We start from the raw sequence: 20,215 nt of genomic DNA, 5'->3' as shown, positions 1-20,215 counted from the left end.
TATTTCCTGTGTGTTTATGCGAAATACCTAAATGAAACAGTTTTTCAGCAACAAGGATATAGGCCTTGTATCAATTGCTACTCGGGATGTCCCCCTCTAGTGTAGTCAAGCCAATACGTTTTTTTTGCTCTAAAGTTGCATCTGAACACAACAAATCTGTTTCTAACCTGAAATTTAATTAAATACCGTGTTATTTTATCGAATAGTTTTTTGCTGGGCAAATTCTCAAATCATTTTCCATATATTTCTTTAACGGGGGGATACTTTGTGCTAATTTTACCGATGCAGCACTAACGGTTATGGGGGGGGGGGGTCGGGGCAGTGCCCCTGTGAAAACAATTTTGGACCCCCTTGTGGGCCCCCTAAACGTGGAGTATGAAATAATTTCTACATAGTACATTTTTACTTTCGTTCTTTTTTTTACATCCTTTATTATTGAATGATTATGAACATGGTCTTTTCCCTGCTAATGCCTGCAATGCAGTGAAGAAAATGATATGATGTCTTGAGATGTTGCTTCAATATATCCACATACTTTTTCTCCCTCATGATGTCATCTATTTTGTGAAGCCCACCAGTCCCCCCTGCAGCAAAGCACCCCCACAACATGATGCTGCCACCCCCATGCTTCAAGGCTGGGATGGTGTTCTTCGGCTTGCAAGCATCCCCCTTTACCCTCCAAACATAACGATGGTCATTATGTCCAAACAGTTCTATTTTTGTTTCATCAGACCAGAGGACATTTCTCCAAAAAGTACGATCTTTGTCCCCATGTTCAGTTGCAAACCATGGTCTGGCTTTTTAACGGCGGTTTTGGAGCAGTGGCTTCTTCCTTGCTGAGCGGCCTTTCAGGTTATGGGACTCGTTATACTGTGGATATAGATACTTTGTACCTGTTTCCTCCAGCATCTTCACAAGGTCCTTTGCTGTTGTTCTGGGATTGATTTGCACTTTTCGCACCAAAGTACGTTCATCTCTAGGAGACAGAACGCATCTCCTGCCTGAGCGGTATGACAGCTGCGTGGTCCCATGGTGTTTATACTTATGTACTATTGTTTGTACAGATGAACGTGGTACCTTCAGGCGTTTGGAAATTGCTCCCAAGGATGAACCAGATTTGTGAAGGTCCACAATTTTTTTTCTGAGGTCTTGACTGATTTCTTTTGATTTTCCCATGATGTCAAACAAAGAGGCACTGAGTTTGAAGGTAGGCCTTGAAATACATCCACAGGTACACCTCCAATTGACTCAAATTATGTCAATTAGCCTATCAGAAGCTTCTAAAGCCATGACATAATTTTCTGGAATTTTCCAAGCTGTTTACATGCACAGTCAACTTAGTGTATGTAAACTTCTGACCCACCGGAATTGTGATACAGTGAATTATAAGTGAAATAATCTGTCTGTAAACAATTGTTGGAAAAATTACTTGTGTCATGCACAAAGTAGATGTCCTAACCGACTTGCCAAAACTAAATTTAGTTAACAAGAAATTTGTGGAGTGGTTGAGAAACGAGTTTTAATGACTCCAACCTATGTACAGTGGGGCAAAAAAGTATTTAGTCAGCCACCAATTGTGCAAGTTCTCCCACTTAAAAAGATGAGAGAGGCCTGTAATTTTCATCATAGGTACACTTCAACTATGACAGACAAAATGAGGAAAAAAAATCCAGAAAATCACATTGTAGGATTTTTTATGAATTTATTTGCAAATTATGGTGGAAAATAAGTATTTGGTCAATAACAAAAGTTTCTCAATACTTTGTTATATACCCTTTGTTGGCAATGACAGAGGTCAAACGTTTTCTGTAAGTCTCCACAAGGTTTTCACACACTGTTGCTGGTATTTTGTCCCATTCCTCCATGCAGATCTCCTCTAGAGCAGTGATGTTTTGAGGCTGTTGCTGGGCAACACGGACTTTCAACTCCCTCCAAAGATTTTCTATGGGGTTGAGATCTGGAGACTGGCTAGGCCACTCCAGGACCTTGAAATGCTTCTTACGAAGCCACTCATTCGTTGCCCGGGCGGGGGGTTTGGGATCATTGTCATGCTGAAAGACCCAGCCACGTTTCATCTTCAATGCCCTTGCTGATGGAAGGAGGTTTTCACTCAAAATCTCACGATACATGGCCCCATTCATTCTGTCCTTTACACGGATCAGTCGTCCTGGTCCCTTTGCAGAAAAACAGCCCCAAAGCATGATGTTTCCACCCCCATGCTTCACAGTAGGTATGGTGTTCTTTGGATGCAACTCAGCATTCTTTGTCCTCCAAACACGACGAGTTGAGTTTTTACCAAAAAGTTATATTTTGGTTTCATCTGACCATATGACATTCTCCCAATCTTCTTCTGGATCATCCAAATGCTCTCTAGCAAACTTCAGACGGGCCTGGACATGTACTGGCTTAAGCAGGGGGACACGTCTGGCACTGCAGGATTTGAGTCCCTGGCGGCGTATTGTGTTACTGATGGTAGGCTTTTTTACTTTGGTCCCAGCTCTCTGCAGGTCATTCACTAGGTCCCCCCATGTGGTTCTGGGATTTTTGCTCACCGTTCTTGTGATCATTTTGACCCCACGGGGTGAGATCTTGCGTGGAGCCCCATATCGAGGGAGATTATCAGTTGTCTTGTATGTCTTCCATTTCCTAATAATTGCTCCCACAGTTGATTTCTTCAAACCAAGCTGCTTACCTATTGCAGATTCAGTCTTCCCAGCCTGGTGCAGGTCTACAATTTTGTTTCTGGTGTCCTTTGACAGCTCTTTGGTCTTGGCTATAGTGGAGTTTGGAGTGTGACTGTTTGAGGTTGTGGACAGGTGTCTTTTATACTGATAACAAGTTCAAACAGGTGCCATTAATACAGGTAACGAGTGGAGGACAGAGGAGCCTCTTAAAGAAGAAGTTACAGGTCTGTGAGAGCCAGAAATCTTGCTTGTTTGTAGGTGACCAAATACTTATTTTCCACCATAATTTGCAAATAAATTCATAACAAATCCTACAATGTGATTTTCTGTATTTTGTTTTCTCATTTTGTCTGTCATAGTTGAAGTGTACCTATGATAAAAATTACAGGCCTCTCTCATCTTTTTAAGTGGGAGAACTTGCACAATTGGTGGCTGACTAAATACTTTTTTGCCCCACTGTATGTTAACTTCCGACTTCAACTGTATAGAAAGGAAGTTAGATTCTTCTCCATCCTTTTCAAGGTCACACCTGTTGACTGCTGCTCTGAAGTTGGATGGGTCTTCAGTGAAATGAAGGTAGCCCACAGTCATTTCTAACAACAAAAATGTAACAGCCAACATGCTATTTGTCACAGAAATATCGTGTTTATTGTAGCTGCCTGTCAGCTTCCATTTGTGGTAATTGTGTGTAATTTAGCTACCTAGCAACGCAACCAGCGACATGTAGCTAGCTCGCTAATTTCCATGCGGAGAATAGCTCTCCCTGAACCAGAATCTGGGTTTACAGGAGCCGTTCTCCTTTAAGCCCAGGAAGCAGCCATTAAATTTGCCATTCACCAGCCTTTCAAGCTTAATAATGTTAAAATATTCAGGCCAATTTACCAAAGAATAGGGCATGCGCACTTGCTCTAAAACAATACATAGGTTCTTCCCAGATGAGGCATTTTTTCTGTTGCATGCAACTTTTTATTTAGACCTTTTTTGGAAGTAAATACTGGCAGGGACGGCAGTAATGACGATAGTTGCCCATCGAAACGCCATTCTTTGGTAAAGTACCCAACATATTTTTATATTAAGATTGAAAAGCTGGTGAATGGTAAGTTGAATGGCTGCTTCCTGGGTTTAAAAGATAACGCTTTCTGTAAACCCAGATTCCAGTTCATAGCTACCCATGCTGTACTGTAAATATTGTCCAAACTTCTAATAGTATATTCGTAGCCATATCTAATTTAATGTTTGACTTAGGGAATTAATTCGATAGGTTAGTTGGTTAGCTAGTTAGTTATACTGCTCATGTGTAATGATGTGCGCTGACAGTCGGGAAGCTAGTTCAGGGAGTGAGTATTTTAATAAATAAATGAAACATAATACAAAACAAGTAACACAAACAATGCACAGACAGGAAACAGAAACAATGACGCCTGGGAAAGGAACCAAAGGGAGTGACATATATAGGGCAGGTAATCAAGGAGATGATGGAGTCCAGGTGAGTGTCATTATGCGCAGATGCGCATAATGATGGTGACAGGTGTGCACCATAACGAGCAGCCGGTTGACCTAGAAGCCGGAGAGGGAGCACACATGACAGTACCCCCTCCCCGACATGCGGCTCTAGCCACAGGACGCCGACCAAGATGATGATCCCGGAGATCAGGAGCGGACCGGTCACCTATGCTAAGGAGCAGGAACCTGTCGATCCAGCTGAGGCGCAGGAGCATTGCGACCTAGAGTGCAGGAGAGAGTGCATACGTGACTGTAAACCCCTCCCCGGCACGTTCGGCTCTAGCTGCAGGACACCAACCACAGGTACGATCCCAGGGATCAGGAGCGGACCGGTTGCCTCCGCTGAGGGGCAGAAACCTGATGAACCGGCTGAGGTGTGAGAGCCTGATGAGCCGGCTGAGACCTCCCCGGTTGCCTCGGTCGAGGCACGGGAACCTGTTCACCCAGCTGAGGCATGGGAGCCTATCGATCCCACTGAGGTATGGAAACCCATCGAGCCCGCTGAGGCAGGGGAACCCGTCGAACCCGCCGAGGCATGGGAATCCGACAAACTGGCTGAGGCCTCCCAGGTAGCTCCGGTTCTAACACCCGGACCCAACATCACCTCCAAAACAAAAACAAAACACTCCTTGATGCTTCTCTTTGGTGAGGCGTCTTTCTGTAACGATGTGCGGTGAGAGTCGGGAAGCAAGTTCAGGAAGTGAGTGTTTTAATAAATAAATGAAACATAATACAAAACAAGAAACACGAACAACGCACAGACAGGAAACTGAAACAGAGGCAATGACGCCTGGGGAAGGAACTAAAGGGACTGACATATATAGGGCAGGTAATCAAGGAGGTGATGGAGTCCAGGTGAGTGTCATTATGCGCAGATGCGCATAACGATAGCGACAGGTGTGCGCCATAACGAGCAGCCTGGTGACCTAGAGAGGCAGCACACGTGACATCATGACACGTGTGAGGTCACTGTGTAGCCATGCACCAGCTAACGTTTGTCTATGATCATTTGCTGTTATGCATACATCTTCACATATTCTAATCTAGGGCAGTAGGTGCGTGGGTAAAGTTAACGGGGAAGCCAATCCAGGAAAAAAGCCATATTACAACCTATGTGTTGTGATAATTTAATTGTTTTCTGGGAGACTAGTCAGGATCGAGAGGAAGATGAATAGAGCAAAGTACAGAGAGATACTTGATGAAAACCTGCTCCAGAGCTCTCAGGTCCTCAGACTGGGGGCGAAGGTTCTATTTCCAACAGGACAACAACTATAAGCACACAGCCAAGACATCACAGGAATGGCTTCGGGACAAGTCTCCGAATGTCCTTGAGTGGCCCAGCCAGAGCCCGGGCTTGAACCCGATCTAACATATCTGTAGTGACCTGAAAATAGCTGTGCAGCAACGCTACCCATCCAACCTGACAGAGCTTGAGAGGATCTGCAAAGAAGATTGGGAGAAAATCCCCAAATACAGGTGTGCCAAGCTTGTAGCGTCATACAAAAGAAGACTCAAGGCTGTAATCGCTGCCAAAGGTGCTTCAACAAAGTACTAAGTATAGGGTCTGAATACTTACATAAATGTGATATTTACGTTTTTCTATTTTAAATAAATGTGCAAAAATGTCTAAAAACCTGTTTTTATTTTGTCAGAATTGTGTGTAGATTGATGAGGGGACAAATCCTACATTTTAGAATAAGGCTGTAACGTAACAAAATGTGGAAAAGTCAAGGGGTCTGAATACTTTCCAAATGCACTATATATGCATCAAGAAGATCCTGGAAAAGTTTGCTATTGAACCAGCATTTGTCCTCAGTTGTTCTCTCGTGAATGTCAAGCCTTTTGACGACGACGTTGTATGGAGAATCTTTGCAACAGAATACTTCAGACGAGCAGTCTCCAACAAAGCTCACTTTGTGCATGTTGTCCACGTAAGGAAAGATGGATATGTGGTTGATTTGTGAGAGGGAAAACAACACATCACAGCACTCCTGACCACAACCAAGCATGTATAATTCTGGAAATACACTCCCTCTGAGCCTGTGATACTTAAGAGCGAGATGGAGAAGAAAATGATGAAACAGAAGTTCTGTAGAAAAGGACAAGTTAGTGGAAATGGATTAAGCACAAGTGGAGTCACAAGGAACTCTCCCAAAGATATGTGGGACATTTCTGAATCGGATGGCTGTGAAAAGAAACCTGAAAGCCCAAAGTCAAGAACCCCAAAAGACAAGAATCCGACTGTGAAATTCAAAACACTGACATTCGGAGGTGAGATAGCTGTGCAATGCGCTCACATCAACACACCCTCAGTTTTTTGGTGCCAGCTGAAAAGCAAGATCCCCAACTTGGAGGAAATTATGGAAGTGATGCAGGAGCATTACCATACACACACAATTCCCGTGCAGGCAGGTGTTTCATGTTGTTGCCAAGTCTGAAGATGACGGCAGATGGTACAGGGCCTGCATTGTAGGAGCACAGTAGGACAAAGTTGAAGTGATATTTGTGGACAATGGGATAGTAGCAAAAGAGTGTGCACAATCTTCAAGCAATTGTGGCAGCATTCCTTGATCTTGAGGGGCAAGCATTTAGATGTAGCCTTTACAACTTGATTGAACCTGCAAAAGGCAGCGGTGGTGATTGGTGCACAGAGGCATGAGATTTGCTGAAGGACTTCACTCAAAGCCAGTCAGTGAATTTGACATGCAGTGCACACTTTCAACTGTATGTAAAAAACAATGTCGTTGACCTCCAGAACACTCAACAGAATGCAGCAAAGAAGCTTGTGGAAAAAGGTCTTGCAAGAGAAGGGCAAACCTCTATGCAACTTATGCAATCAGTATGCCCAGACTCTTTTGTCCATCCCTCCTTCAACTTGAGATGTAGAAGTGAAGAGCAGTCTGTGTCACTCATGTGTGCAGTCCATGGGAGATGTATTGCCAGTTGGACAGAAATACTGAAATGATTGAAGACTTGATGTAGAAAGTCACCATGGAAAGTGAAGAAATACTGCGTGCAAACTCTGGTCCTGGTATTGGAAAACTTTACCTGGCATAATATTACGGTAATGGCAAATGGTACAGGGATGTGGCTTGCCCTGTTCAGTCTACTCTGCTTCTAAACATGTTTTGGCTGTGGACTATGGAAACATGTATATTGTTGAAAAAACTAAAACTATTTAATGTCTATTCCCAGACATTCAGCAGATTTACGGTTCACTCCCATCCAGGCATTGAGATGCAGTTTAACAAATCCCGAAAAAGAACAACTTTGCAGAGGTCAACAAATGGCTGGAGAAATCCATTCTCCACTAGCCACTTCAAGCTGTTGTTGCAGGAAAGAATGAGGATGGGACTGTCTTTCGATCTGTTTGATGGAGACATAAACATCAATGAGAACGTCAAAACCGCTCATTGCTAATCAAAAACACAAGGAGAAGAAAAGCAACAGTGGACCTGTGACTGGTCACGAAGGACACAAAGAGCAATTGAAGAACAAAACTTGATAAAAAACTAGACAGATATCATCTGAACGTGTGTTACCGGCCACAGCAACCACCAACATCAAAAGACGCAGTCTTTAAATTCTCAAAAAGCAAACCCACCAAAGTGTCCTGATGCCCAGTAAGATTAGAAAGAGCACAGTGAAAAAAATCACATAGTTCAAATGTGAGGAAAGGACAGAAGGAAAAACAGATCAAGGTGATGTAGACAGTTCCTCCAAACTCACAGAAATAGTTTGCTCCATCCAATTGCCAAAACTTGCACAACTCCCCCCTGATTCCAAAATAAAATCAGGGTTCCGAGGTCTGGGGTTTGTTTCCCACATCAATACCGTAAACAGCTGGATGAACAATCCATTCTGAAAATGGATTGAGCTGTTTAACGCTGAGCTGTTTAAAGAAACCATGGAGAACCACAGCACATTGGTGGACTTAAGAATGAATGACCATGTTGCTGCTGAATATGAAGAGGATGGAGTACTCTACTGTGCAGTTGTAACAGATAATGCATCAAATGGCCATTTTACGGTGGAGGTTGTTGACTATGGAAATGCAGCCAAAATGTACACTCTGACAAGTGAGGAGAATGTCAAAGAAGGAATTCAACGCTTGGCAAAATTAACAAAAGATGACCAGTGGCACAGGGCAGTTGTACGGCATGCATCTATTTACCTACAGAGGACGTCTCAATGGGTTGATGAATGGAGGGTTCACCCTTTAAGCATGGCTTAAGTTATCTAAATGAAGATTTCAGTATGACACCATCTTCTTGGAGTGTATTTGAAAGAAAATCAATGGTGTTGCTCTTTGACTGGCACAGTTTAGTCTTGATATTCATGTACCATAAATACCGGAAGTGGAATGTCCTTTTGTTTGAATGATATTGTGCCTCTTGCTTATCGAACAAAAATACTATTGGGATATTTAGTCAAACTGCTAAAATGTTATGACTACACTGATATTCAAGTTAGTAATTTGATAGGCCTAATTTTTTCTTTGGTTTTGATGCCATAATGTACTGTAATCGATTATGGTTATTTTCAGTGGTGTAAAGTACTTAAGTAAAAATACTTTAAAGTACTACTTAAGTGTTTTTTGGGGGTATCTGTACTTTACTTTATATATTTTTGACAACTTTCTTTTACTTCACTACATTCCTTAAGAAAATATTGTACTTTTTACTCCATACATTTTCCTTGACACCCAAAAGTACTTATTTGAATGCTTAGCATGACAGGAAAATAATCAAATTCACAGACTTATCAACCAAACATCCCTGGACATCCCTACTGCCTCTGATCTGGTGGACTCACTAAACAGACATGCTTCGTTTGTAAATGATGTCTGAATGTTGGACTGTGTTCGACTGTTGGCTTTCCATAAATAAATGTTAAAAAACAAGAAAATGGTGGCATCTGGAATTTGAATTTGAAATTTGACTTTTACTTTTGATACTTAAGTATATTTTAGCAATTACATTTAATTGTAATATTTAAGTATATTTTAAACCAAATAATTTTAGACTTTTACTTAAGTAGAATTTTATTGGGTGACGTTTACTTGAGTCATTTTCTATTAAGGTATCTTTACTTATACTCAAGTATGACAGTTTTTCCACCACTGGTTATTTTTGTGGCATAACCAGTGGTGGGAAAAGCACCCAACTGTCAAATTGAGTAAAAGTAAAGATACCTTAATAGAAAATTACCCAAGTATGCCTTTAACAAAATAATCTGACTCATTTCAGTAATTCATACGCCATTTCCTCTTTTATAATTTTGTTATTTGTTACAGATTGGTGTGAATGGATTGTCAATAATCGATGTGTAACAATCGTTTGTTCAGTAAAGAAAAACTTTAAAAAGAATAACAATGAAAGCCGTCGTGAGTGTATTCAGGTCACAACGCTGTACCATACATCATTTATGTAGAAAAATATTCTGTCAGAAGTGGGATTCGAACCCACGCCTCCAGGGGAGACTGCGACCTGAACGCAGCGCCTTAGACCGCTCGGCCATCCTGACTCATATACATAATAGTATTAGTTGGCAAGTTTAATATGCACGCTGTATAGCTGTTTGAACTAGATACGCTGTTAGATTTTTTTTGTTGATTTAGGCATCGATTCAATCTGTAAAATGTAAATGTTACAGATTCCGCGATAGAACTATAAAAATAGAGTCGCACACTCCATATATAATCTTCCAGTAATTTATTGGGTAGACCCAATAATTATCCGGGAGTTGATATATGGAGTGGGCGACTCTATTTTTTTGAGTTTATAATTATTCCCTTGTTTGTCAGCACCTCCACACAAAATAACGTGTCTAGGTGTGCGCCAGTTTGTTTTTTATTCTACAGATTCCGCGATAGAAATATAAAGGTCATTTCAGATTGAGCCGACATATGCAGCGTTTACTGTGAATGCAGTCTCCGTTTATTTTTTTTAAATTTAACCTTTATTTAACTGCGAAAGTCAGAGAAAAACAAAGATCTGTTTTTTTTACAATGACGGCCTACCAAAAGGCAAAAGGCATCCTGTGTGGACGGGGGCTGGGATTAAAAATAAACATATTGGACAAAACACACATCATGACAAGAGAGACACCGCAACACTACATAAAGAGAGACTTAAAACAAAACATAGCATGGTAGCAGCACAACATGGTACAAACAGTATTGGGCACAGACAACAGCACAAAGGCAAGAATGTATAATTGAAGCGGGAACATTGCCTTTACATTCCAATCACGCTTTAAAATCGCATTTCCGCTATGCGGATTGTGAATATAGTACTAAATTGCTGTCTAGAAATCACGTGCTATTACAAGATGTTCTCGTGCTCACTTCCTTGTTAGCGTTACATTAGCACACAACATCTGATAATCATGTTAGTGGGTTGTGGTATATATCATCGCAGTTAACCTCTTTTAAGCAGGTTTTCTGCGCTATTTGTAGCCAATTCAGTTCAACCAAAGTGTTGAACATTGTTATGTGGTTGCAACGTAGCATCTCGTGCAAGGCTGCTACCACATTCTAAACCGCTACATTGTTTCTTCACTGTCTTTGTCGTTGGACCATCTAATGGTATAGCATTCTCTATTCTCTACAAATTGACCTACACTTGCCTAAAGGGTATAAACATTGCGCTTGCACTAGTAGCTACTGCAGTGCCCGTTTTGCATGTTATTTTGGTATTAATATGTGTCACATATCAGTTTGCAAACAATGTAAAAAAACTAAATATCACTGAGTTAATAAAGCCTTATACAAACATGGTCTCTTTTTTGTTTTCTTGAGTAAGGGAGCTCCAAAATGCATGTGTTTCAGCCTAACTCAGTGCTTTCTGTGGTGGTGGGGCAAACCATCAGAAAATCCACAGCTTTGCACAGTGATTGGCTCAGTGTTCTGTCACTCATGGGGACACTACGTCACCGCCAAGTCTAAGGGTAGAGCTTGAAAATTCAAGCCCCTTGGGTGCTGCCATAGAGTTACAGTAGAAGTGCCCATCCAAGAAGGCTCAAGGTCATTGGAGTGGCGCAGCGGTCTAAGGTACTGTATCTTAGCGATAGACGTGTCACTACAAACCCTGGTTTGATCCTGAGCTGTATTACAACTGGATGTGATTGGGAGTCCCATAGGGTGGCGCACAATTGACCCAGCATCATTAGGGTTTGGCCGGAGTAGGCAGTCATTATAAATAAGAAATTGTTCTTAACCGACTTGCCTAGTTAAATAATATTGGCTTTTGAAGTAGCTTTGATACTTTCAAAATCTTAACTAGCAGTCATCATCATGAATCAAGTCGACAATCTACTAGCAAATCTTCTTTTTTTTAAGCCTTGTCATATGAAAATAAATTATAGATAAAACGTATTGGTGCTCATTGGACATAAACAGTGGCAATTTTAACATGTACATCTTGGTGGGGTGGGGGAAAAAAGCAGGATGCATGCCAGCAAAGCGACAACACAACACTAAACAATACATGAATTGCACTATAACGGTGACAAACGGTGCCCACAAACTGTTAGGGCCTACATAAAGCTGTCCTAACATCTTACCATTGCAACACCTGCCTATCAGCGGAGCCTTGTCTGGCAGCGAAACAGTTCATTCAGCCTCATTTACTGCCAGGGAGATATGTACAGCTGAAGTCGGATGTTTACATACACCTTAGCCAAATACAATTCAAATCAGCTTTTCACAATTCCTGACATTTAATCCTAGTAGAAATTCCCTGTCTTAGGTCAGTTAGGATCACCACTTCATTTTAAGAATGTGAAATGTCAGAATGATAGTAGAGTGAATGATTTATTTCAGCTTTTATTTCTTTCATCACATTCCCAGTGGGTCAGAAGTTTACATACACTCAATTAGTATTTGGTAGCATTGCCTTTAAACTGTTTAACTTAGGTCAAACAATTGAAGGTAGCCTTCCACAAGCTTCCCACAATAAGTTGCGTGAATTTTGGCCCATTGGAAATTGCTCCCAAGGATAAACCAGACTTGTGGAGGTCTACAATTTTTTTCTGAGGGCTTGGCTGATTTCTTTTGATTTTCCCATGATGTCAAGCAAAGAGGCACTGAGTTTGAAGGTAGGCCTTGAAATACATCCACAAATACACCTCCAATTGACTCAAATTATGTCAATTAGTCTATCAGAAGCTTCTAAAGCCATGACATAATTTTCTGGAATTTTCCAAGCTGTTTAAAGGCACAGTCAACTTAGTGTATGTAAACTTCTGACCCACTGGAATTGTGATACAGTGAATTATAAGGGAATCAATCTGTCCGTAAACAATTATTGGAAAATTAACTTGTGTCATGCACAAAGTAGATGTCCTAACCGACTTGCCAAAACTAGTTTGTTAACAAGACATTTGTGGAGTGGTTGAAAAACTAGTTTTAATGACTCCAACCTAAGTGTGTGTACACTTCCGACTTCAACTGTATACTGTAGCTAAGAAAGTAATACGGAGTGCGTGTTGTGTAGTAAGCTGTTAGTAGCCCATGTGCATCACCCTAATAAGTTGATGCACATGTAGCCTATAACCTGTTTTTGAGAAATGCATTTGAATATTGTAAGAGCTTTCATTGTCTGCTTATATGCCCCCTTTATTTATCCTACGGTTCTGAGTTGGTGTACAGGGAGAACTCTAAGAACGGCCCATGTTCTGAATTCTGTCTCTGGACAAAAAGTTATATTGACTACGTCTGTCATAGCTCGCTTGGCTTAATCGAAATTACAGATTGCCTCTTATCCACAGTTTGTACATCTCAATTGTCAGTAGAACCCACATTTGTTTAAGCAAGTCAGTCATATCAGCGTTAAAAAAAAAGAGGCAGTAAATGAGGCTGAATGAACTGTTTCACTGCCAGACAAGGCTCCGATGATAGCCAGGTGTAGCAGTGGATGGTGTTGGTACAGCATTATGTAGGCCCTAACAGTTTGTGGGCACTGTTTGTCACCCTTAAAGTGCAATTAATTTATTGTTTAGTGTTGTGTTGTGCAGTGGCTTTGCTGGCATGCTTCACCCCCCCCCCCACCAAGATTTACATGCTAAAATCACGACTAACTAATTAAACAACAGAACAGTGTCCATGTTTCAGTTTATTAGAAAAAAATGGTTGCAAGTGAAAGAGTAGAAATTGGCCAGTTTCTGTGCTCCCAGCTGCAGCAGAACGTGCCATTTTCAAAAGGCTTTGAGGTCCCATCATGATCAGACCTATACATTGTTATCAACCCTTACAGTTCAATACCACACCGAACATAGACTTCAATGTTTTCCTTCTGATAGGAAAATAGTGTTGCACAAAAGGATAATTGGGGATGTGAAAATAGGCTGCCCAGTTCCACAGTTTAGGATTGATGCTGCAGATCTTAATACATGAAGCCATCCACTGTATGGAGTTTGTTCAGTCACCGAGGAAAGTCTTTCTAGGGTACATTAAATAATTGACTATGTCTGATACAATTAAGTGGACAGTGAGTGTAATGCCTTCTGGTTTGACTCAAAAACAACCTTAGTCCAAAGACATACCAAGGTTAGGCGTACTACTCACGTCACTAATCAGATATGTTCCTCTCAAATCCATAGTTCCTTGGAGGAGTCTTCAAGATGTGCATGTTCACAAGATACATACACCAGTACACAATGCCAACAGGTGCATTATCACTATCACAAAGAAACTATAGCTAAAGCATGTAAAGAAAACACAATTGTAAATATTTCTATACAAATTTGTACAGAGTTCCTGCATTTTGTAAAATATGTATTTATTAATGATTTACAAAAGGCTATCATGAAACAATTTAAATGATTCAAATGTGTTACCTAAAATGAGAAACATGAATACATTTGTATACATGTCGGTTAACATCTTTAAAGCTGAAACAGGATATTGATACTGTTACTTTATGGATAATGAACGTTAACATAGTCAAATCTGGCCCATGTTCTGAAAAAAAACAAAAACATATTTAACACACAAGATGGAGTGACTCAAACAGCTGTGAATGAAGAGATGTACTTCATGTAAATAGCATTCTGCCCAAATCCTTAAAATAGCATTTACCTACAGTAGCCTATAAGTCCCAAATGTATTCCATGTTTGTATTGATTTAACCGAATGCTCAAGCATTTTAAATAAACAGAATCTGTGCAAGTACATTACATAAGGTTCAAATAAATACCTGTTAAACAAAACAAGGTTTTTACTTTGGATTTTTATTATCATTTGAACTGAAAATGAAGTAATTTTCCATCATGGTACACTTCCACTTTCCGCATACTGGAAATGTATACAACTGGTCAAATTTCACAACTCTGCAAATTACTGTTAAATTCAAACAAAGAAAATCAATACTAAAAAGTGGGGGGGAATAGAAAACACAAAACACCCCCCCCCCCAAATTTACAGTGAGAACCAAAAAGGTAGGAGTTCCTTATCTCAATTTCCTACGTCACACTTGTATAAAATGCCCTGTTGGATAAAGTCTGAACCGTCCATTTCTGAAGATAAAAAACAAATGAGAGCTGTTACTATTAAGAATTGAGAGTTGCGTTTGGAACGAGAGATATTTACAGTGTGGGCGTGCACTCAGGTGGACCCCCAGTAAACCAGTTTATATATGTGGAAGTCATAGTGAAGACATAGCATCTTCCAGTAATGCCTGGATCAAAACTAAAGCCACATTCTAAGGAATGAAGAATACAGTGTATCGCAAACCAGAATGGACAACATTACTCCATTTGAATCAATGAGTATAGGAAGAAGTTCAACTTAAAAGATTGGTCTGGTAAGCCATTTATTTAAAAGTGTGAAAATATGTAATGCAGAAAGAGCATAAAATATTCCACATTACATTAAGCTATTAAAATTGTTTAAATGAACAGAACTTTTCATCCCTAACCCAAGAACCATTTAACAAACAAAAATATATTCCCCTTCATGTGATTTGAAATTTGTCTTAGTAGAATAATTAATTTGTATTATTATATATATTTTTTTACAGTGCATTATTATAATATCTGATAGTTTAAGAGGGAAATTAAGCAAATAAATGTCTCAACTATTGCGACGATACATCTAAATTGTATGTAATGGTCCAGTTGTTCAATAAAAACAAAAAAAAGGAGAGTCACTGGGAAACAAAAGCTGTCTCTCTTTCCCATTGCTCAGTCGGGGCCTGGCGGTCACTTTGTCTTGCTAAGGCTACTTGTCTACTGCTTTGTATTGAGTTCATTTTCCAGCTCCATGAGTTTTCGCGAGGCCTTGACTTTGTTGGATACTTCCTTCCCTTGGGAAAAGAGCCGCTGGCGCTCCTTGAAGGTCATACTCTCCGGGGCTCCTTCAGTTAATGTGTTTTCCTGTTCTTGACCACTGCAATGAGAAAAGCAACCACAATACGACTTAAAACATATACTGTACAACGTTGTGTGTTCTGAGAATTCCTACATACGTCTCAGTTTCTTATGGTCCTCATTCGGTCTAAAAGTATTTCCTCTGACCCAGTTGAATTATCTGTTTATGAAGAGAGAGATGCATGGCAGGCCTCACCCTTTCGTCCACTTTTCTCGCGGGTCCTTGTAAACTTCTCCTGATCCTACAACCCCTGTTGTGTTTCCAGTGTATGAATTAAATCCTGTGTTCATTAATTAAATTGGGGAAACAGAGCACATTAGTTAATGAATATGTTTTGTACCATGTTGGCAGGTTAAACCCATAGCGCAAAAGAAAAGAAAAAAGCTGCTGGGTACATAACTTCTGTGTAAAACATATCTTTACTAAATGTATTCCCTGGGATTAATTTACCTGCTTCAGTACACAAAGAGTACAGCACACCAATGCAAAGTTATTGTGACATAACACTGTGTCAACTGTAAATTGTGGCCAAGTCACAGTCCAGGCTATATATGATTGTTATCTGTACCCAGCAACTTTTCAGTCATGTTCAAATTATACAACTGTGCCTTTTCCACAGACCAAAACAAGCCACAGGGACTAGCTTAGCTGAGTGAATAGCGTTAGTGCAGTCCAACGCCTGAAGCAGCAGGGTCTGTGAAACAAGTTTGCGGGATCAAAAGTGGAGGTCAACCACTAAGTCATGTAGCACCTAAGATAAACTGTCATCAAGCCTGGTATGACAAAACTTTACTGAATAACCACTGGATGTTAGCTAGGAGCTCATCAAAGCCACAGGTGGCTGAATGAGGACTGATTCGGTATCTTAACTGGCCTTCTAACTTCTAACCCAACACCATTGACCCCCAGGTGACCTCTACCTCTGACCCACAGTAGGCATTAATCAGTAAGTTCACGTGTCCGTGTGTGCCCGGGCCAGGCAAACGCAGTTGCTGCTGTCTCTCACACTAACCCAGAACTCCCACTAATAGAATCTTACTGGTTGTGTTCCAACATGCTGTGTCTGAGTGGAAGCACAACCAGAATTCAAATGCATGTGGATTTTTCTTTGTTTAAAATGAATGAAACTAGGGATACCAGGGCAGACAAAAACACATTGACGTGTGAACCGAGGCAGGACTCCACTGGCAGGATCAAGTTCTTCTGGCACAGAACAGGCTCTCGGAGTCTACAGACTGGTTGAAAGTTGGTACCTATCCAAGATCTGTCTGTCCCTTGAGCTAAAACTATACCTTCTGAACCCTCCAGTAACTAAGTCACCACAGAAACGCAGTTTTCATGGTTTGTTGATTTCATTCTTTCGGAAGCCAAATTTCAGCTTATACAGAACAGTACTTGGCTTCAGATGTAATTGTAAAAATGCATAAAAGTCAACCAAAGGTCTTTCTATATTCTTGTGCCATGGATAATGTTTTCCTTTCCTTACACCTGGCTCCAAATATTCACATTAGTCAGATTTTGCTGATATTCTTTTAAGATAAAGTGGAGCAGAAGGTGGAATCTGAGCCTTCTCAAAACCTTTGGCTAGACATCTAGACGTCTTCACTATCAGAGAGCTGGGTTGCCCTTCTTCTTGATACTGCCAGTGGATTCGTCTGCCTGAATGTATTATTGTTAACAGAGGGAGCCAATGATTCAGGTGGAGACGGGTCACCTGAACCACGGCATGGCCCTCAGAGGAGGAGGTGGTGGTAAGCAGCAGCATTAGACAATGTCACTGACACAGACAGACTGACGGGACAGCCAGAGCCACAGAAGGCACAGACAGATAGACAGACAGGGCATACCAGTTGAAATTCACAAAAACAGAGACATGGCAGACAGACAGACAGACAGACAGGGCAGAGACTGGAACAGTCATAGAAGACAAAAAGAGGAGTGACCAGAACACTTGAGGGCTGAAAGGAGGAGTGCAAAGCAGCAAAGGCAGTAGATAGCAATGGATATCAGGTCGATTGGAGTGAGCTTGGATTCAGCGCAGGGAGGCGTGTGACGGAGAGAGGCGGATTATGTTGATGTGGGGTTATAGCAAGGTTAGTGATTGGTCTCTCAATTTGAGTGAGGAATGCAACACAATAACAAAAGGCCCAGACATCATCATCATTCATACTGGGTAGGGGAAGGGCACTGGTGCTGTGTGCAGATGTTACATGCAGGGTGACAGTCACTGAACATCTTGACCCTGTTAGACTGTGTTGTATTAGTGACATCTTTTCTCCATGGCTGTTTAAAGTGTTCATATCCGGGGGGGACTTTCATATTTTCTTTTAGAACATGTACCAACAAACTCATCTGTCTGGAAAATTAAAAGGCACAATCCTGTGATTCCGGTCAATGTGAACATTAAGTTATTTACTACAGTAGTCTATGCTATGGCTTACAATGAAACACTGAACATTTATTGTGTTTAGAGTAACATGAAATAGAGATATTAAGGGAAAGGGGGATACCTAGTCAGTTGTACAACTGAATGTATTCAACTGAAATGAGTCTTCCGCATTTAACCCAACCCCTCTGAATCAGAGAGGTGCGGGGGGCTGCCTTAAATCGACATCCACGTTACACTTGAATTCTGTTCTCACCAAGGGGCTTTAAATATTGTGGTTTGTTAAGCAAAAATATACAGACTATTCCTAAATTGTAAAACAAAGCTAATCTTTAAACATTTTATGAAAGCATAAATACTGTTTTAATAACTTATAAAATAGAATGTCATTGGTTCCAGGTGTTGATAAAAATAACAACGTTTCTACTTTTGTCAGTAGGGGTCACTAAAGGCTTAAATAGAAAACATTGTGCCACAGATGAAGACCATAGAACTAGATTAAAGTGAATTAGTATTGCTCAGTAATCTAAATCAGTGATTGGTTTGGAGCCCTGACAGAGCTTTAAACAGCCACAGACAAAGACAATGCCTCACTCAAAAGATCTTTCCCCTTTGCCAGGTGTGCAAGTGAGCCTAAAGAGAGCTGCCCCTCTCAGGTCCCACCACAGTGTCTGTGTGATAGATAAGAAGCCAGTGTCTCAGTGTTCCTTAAAGCCAACACCACCACCAAGCAGCCGTGGGGCCCGCAGGCGGGAGACGGGCAGGCCACCCCCTCAGCAAAAACAAACACACATGGGCGGGTGGGCGTTGAGCAGCAACACCAACAGTACTATGATTGGATATCTGGACTGCTTTCATAGGGAATCACGGATTGGTTGGTTTACCGATTGCTTTTACTCACTAGAAAGATGATTGGAGGAAGAGGAATGGGTGAGGACAGAGGACATTTTCTGACAGAAGGATTGGGAAAATTAAACAAAAATGGAACCTGATTTGCTAGTGGTGGAGTGGAAATTCCAAAACTATAACAGAAACCGATGGGAGAAAAAACGAATTACAAGTTGATTGGCAACTACAATACAGATCTATTGGATTGTCGATAGAGAAATAGAGTGGGAGAAAGGGAGAAGGGGAAATGGAAGCCAGAACGCCTCTGTACTGGAAAAACAGGAACACAAAAATATAACACAAAAAACATGAACGACTGAATGAGAGATATGGAGTGGGAGGTATACGGGAGGCGTGTCCTCTCTCCTTTCTGTGTCTACCTTTAAAGTTGCCTGTCGGGATGAAGCCGAGGCAGGGTTTGATGGGAGGGGGAGGGGGCTGCCCTGCAGTACTGTTGGCATTGACAGCCGGCGGCTGGAATGAGCTGGACAGAAAGATCCCATCAGACATAGGACGGGGCTTGCGCGCAGGCGGCTGCGGCTTGTGTGCGGGCGGGAGGTCGCCATAGGACTTCCTGGTGGAGGAGAGCTTAACCTGACCTGCTAGGCCTGTAGTGTCCTCATCCTCCTCGTCATTGTACGAGACAAACTTGGCAGTGTACAAGGCGTCAGGTGAGACGACCTGGGTTTTGAGGTAGGAAGTGTTTCTCTGAGGCGGGGGTGGTGGAGCGTTAGTGGCAGTGGTTGCGGGGGATGCAGTGGGAGGGGGGGGCTGAGGCTGGTAGTCCCTGGGGAGGGGAGGTCTGTACAGACCAGGCTCATCAGGCGTCAGCAGCTTGCGCTCGGCCTCCTCGTGCTGCCGGCGCCGCCCTTCCTCCAGGCGTGTGTAGTACTCCTCCTCCTGTCTCCTCTAAGGGAATAGGGAATGGGAAGAGCCTGTTAGTGTGGCCTACTCTCACCTCCAAGGCATGGCTGGCTGGACCTGACTCACTCTGCCTCTGCTGGAGGGAGACTACCCATGGCCACAAGACACCCAGACAAGTCCTCCACCTTATCTGTCCACTATGTGTCTGTATGTCTGTGTGTGTGAGGTGGGGGAGACTACTCTGTGTGTACTGGGTTCTGTAATACTTTAGTAGAGAAGCCTAGCGGTAAAGAGCGTTGGGCCAGTAACAAAGGTCGCTGGTTCGAATCCATGAGCCGACTAGGTGAAAACTGCCGATGTGCCATTGAGCAAGGCACTTAACCCTAATTGCTCCTGTAAGTCACTCTGTATCAGATCGTCTGCTAAATGACTAAAATGTAAATGTGCTGTTTTTCCTCTCCTTCCCTCCATGCTGTGTTGAGAACCACCAGAGGTGAGGATGGATAAAGACACTTCTCT

The 20,215-nt window shown here is 41.7% G+C and overlaps 1 protein-coding gene, 1 non-coding gene and 1 pseudogene across 23 annotated transcripts in view; 1 reads left to right on the top strand and 2 right to left on the bottom strand.

Moving 5' to 3' along the window:
• The first annotated feature begins 4,574 nt into the window (after positions 1 to 4,574).
• On the top strand, positions 4,575 to 9,493 carry LOC129817116 (tudor domain-containing 6-like; annotated as a pseudogene).
• Positions 9,494 to 9,630: 137 nt separating this feature from the next.
• On the bottom strand, positions 9,631 to 9,713 carry trnal-cag (transfer RNA leucine (anticodon CAG)). Its single transcript has one exon. It is a non-coding gene; the product is annotated as a tRNA-Leu (tRNA).
• A 3,572-nt stretch (positions 9,714 to 13,285) lies between these two features.
• The window catches only part of LOC129817489 (afadin-like), a 130,154-nt gene continuing 123,224 nt past the window's right edge, over positions 13,286 to 20,215 (bottom strand). For 9 of the 22 annotated variants that reach the window (XM_055872765.1, XM_055872767.1, XM_055872772.1 and 6 more), the window contains 3 exons: positions 19,213 to 19,741; positions 15,754 to 15,838; positions 13,286 to 15,576 (listed from right to left, as the gene is read on the bottom strand). In XM_055872765.1, the coding sequence (XP_055728740.1) occupies positions 15,417 to 15,576; positions 15,754 to 15,838; positions 19,213 to 19,741 (774 nt within the window). In that variant the 3' untranslated portion in view covers positions 13,286 to 15,416. The remainder of the gene's footprint in view (positions 15,577 to 15,753; positions 15,839 to 19,212; positions 19,742 to 20,215) is intronic. The other 13 variants (XM_055872775.1, XM_055872777.1, XM_055872787.1 and 10 more) reach the window with 3 other exon arrangements.

Source organism: Salvelinus fontinalis, chromosome 20, assembly GCF_029448725.1.
Source record: "Salvelinus fontinalis isolate EN_2023a chromosome 20, ASM2944872v1, whole genome shotgun sequence".
NCBI lineage: Eukaryota > Metazoa > Chordata > Actinopteri > Salmoniformes > Salmonidae > Salvelinus > Salvelinus fontinalis.
Note: the sequence above shows the minus strand (reverse complement) of the source record. Positions and strands in the feature narration are given on the sequence as shown.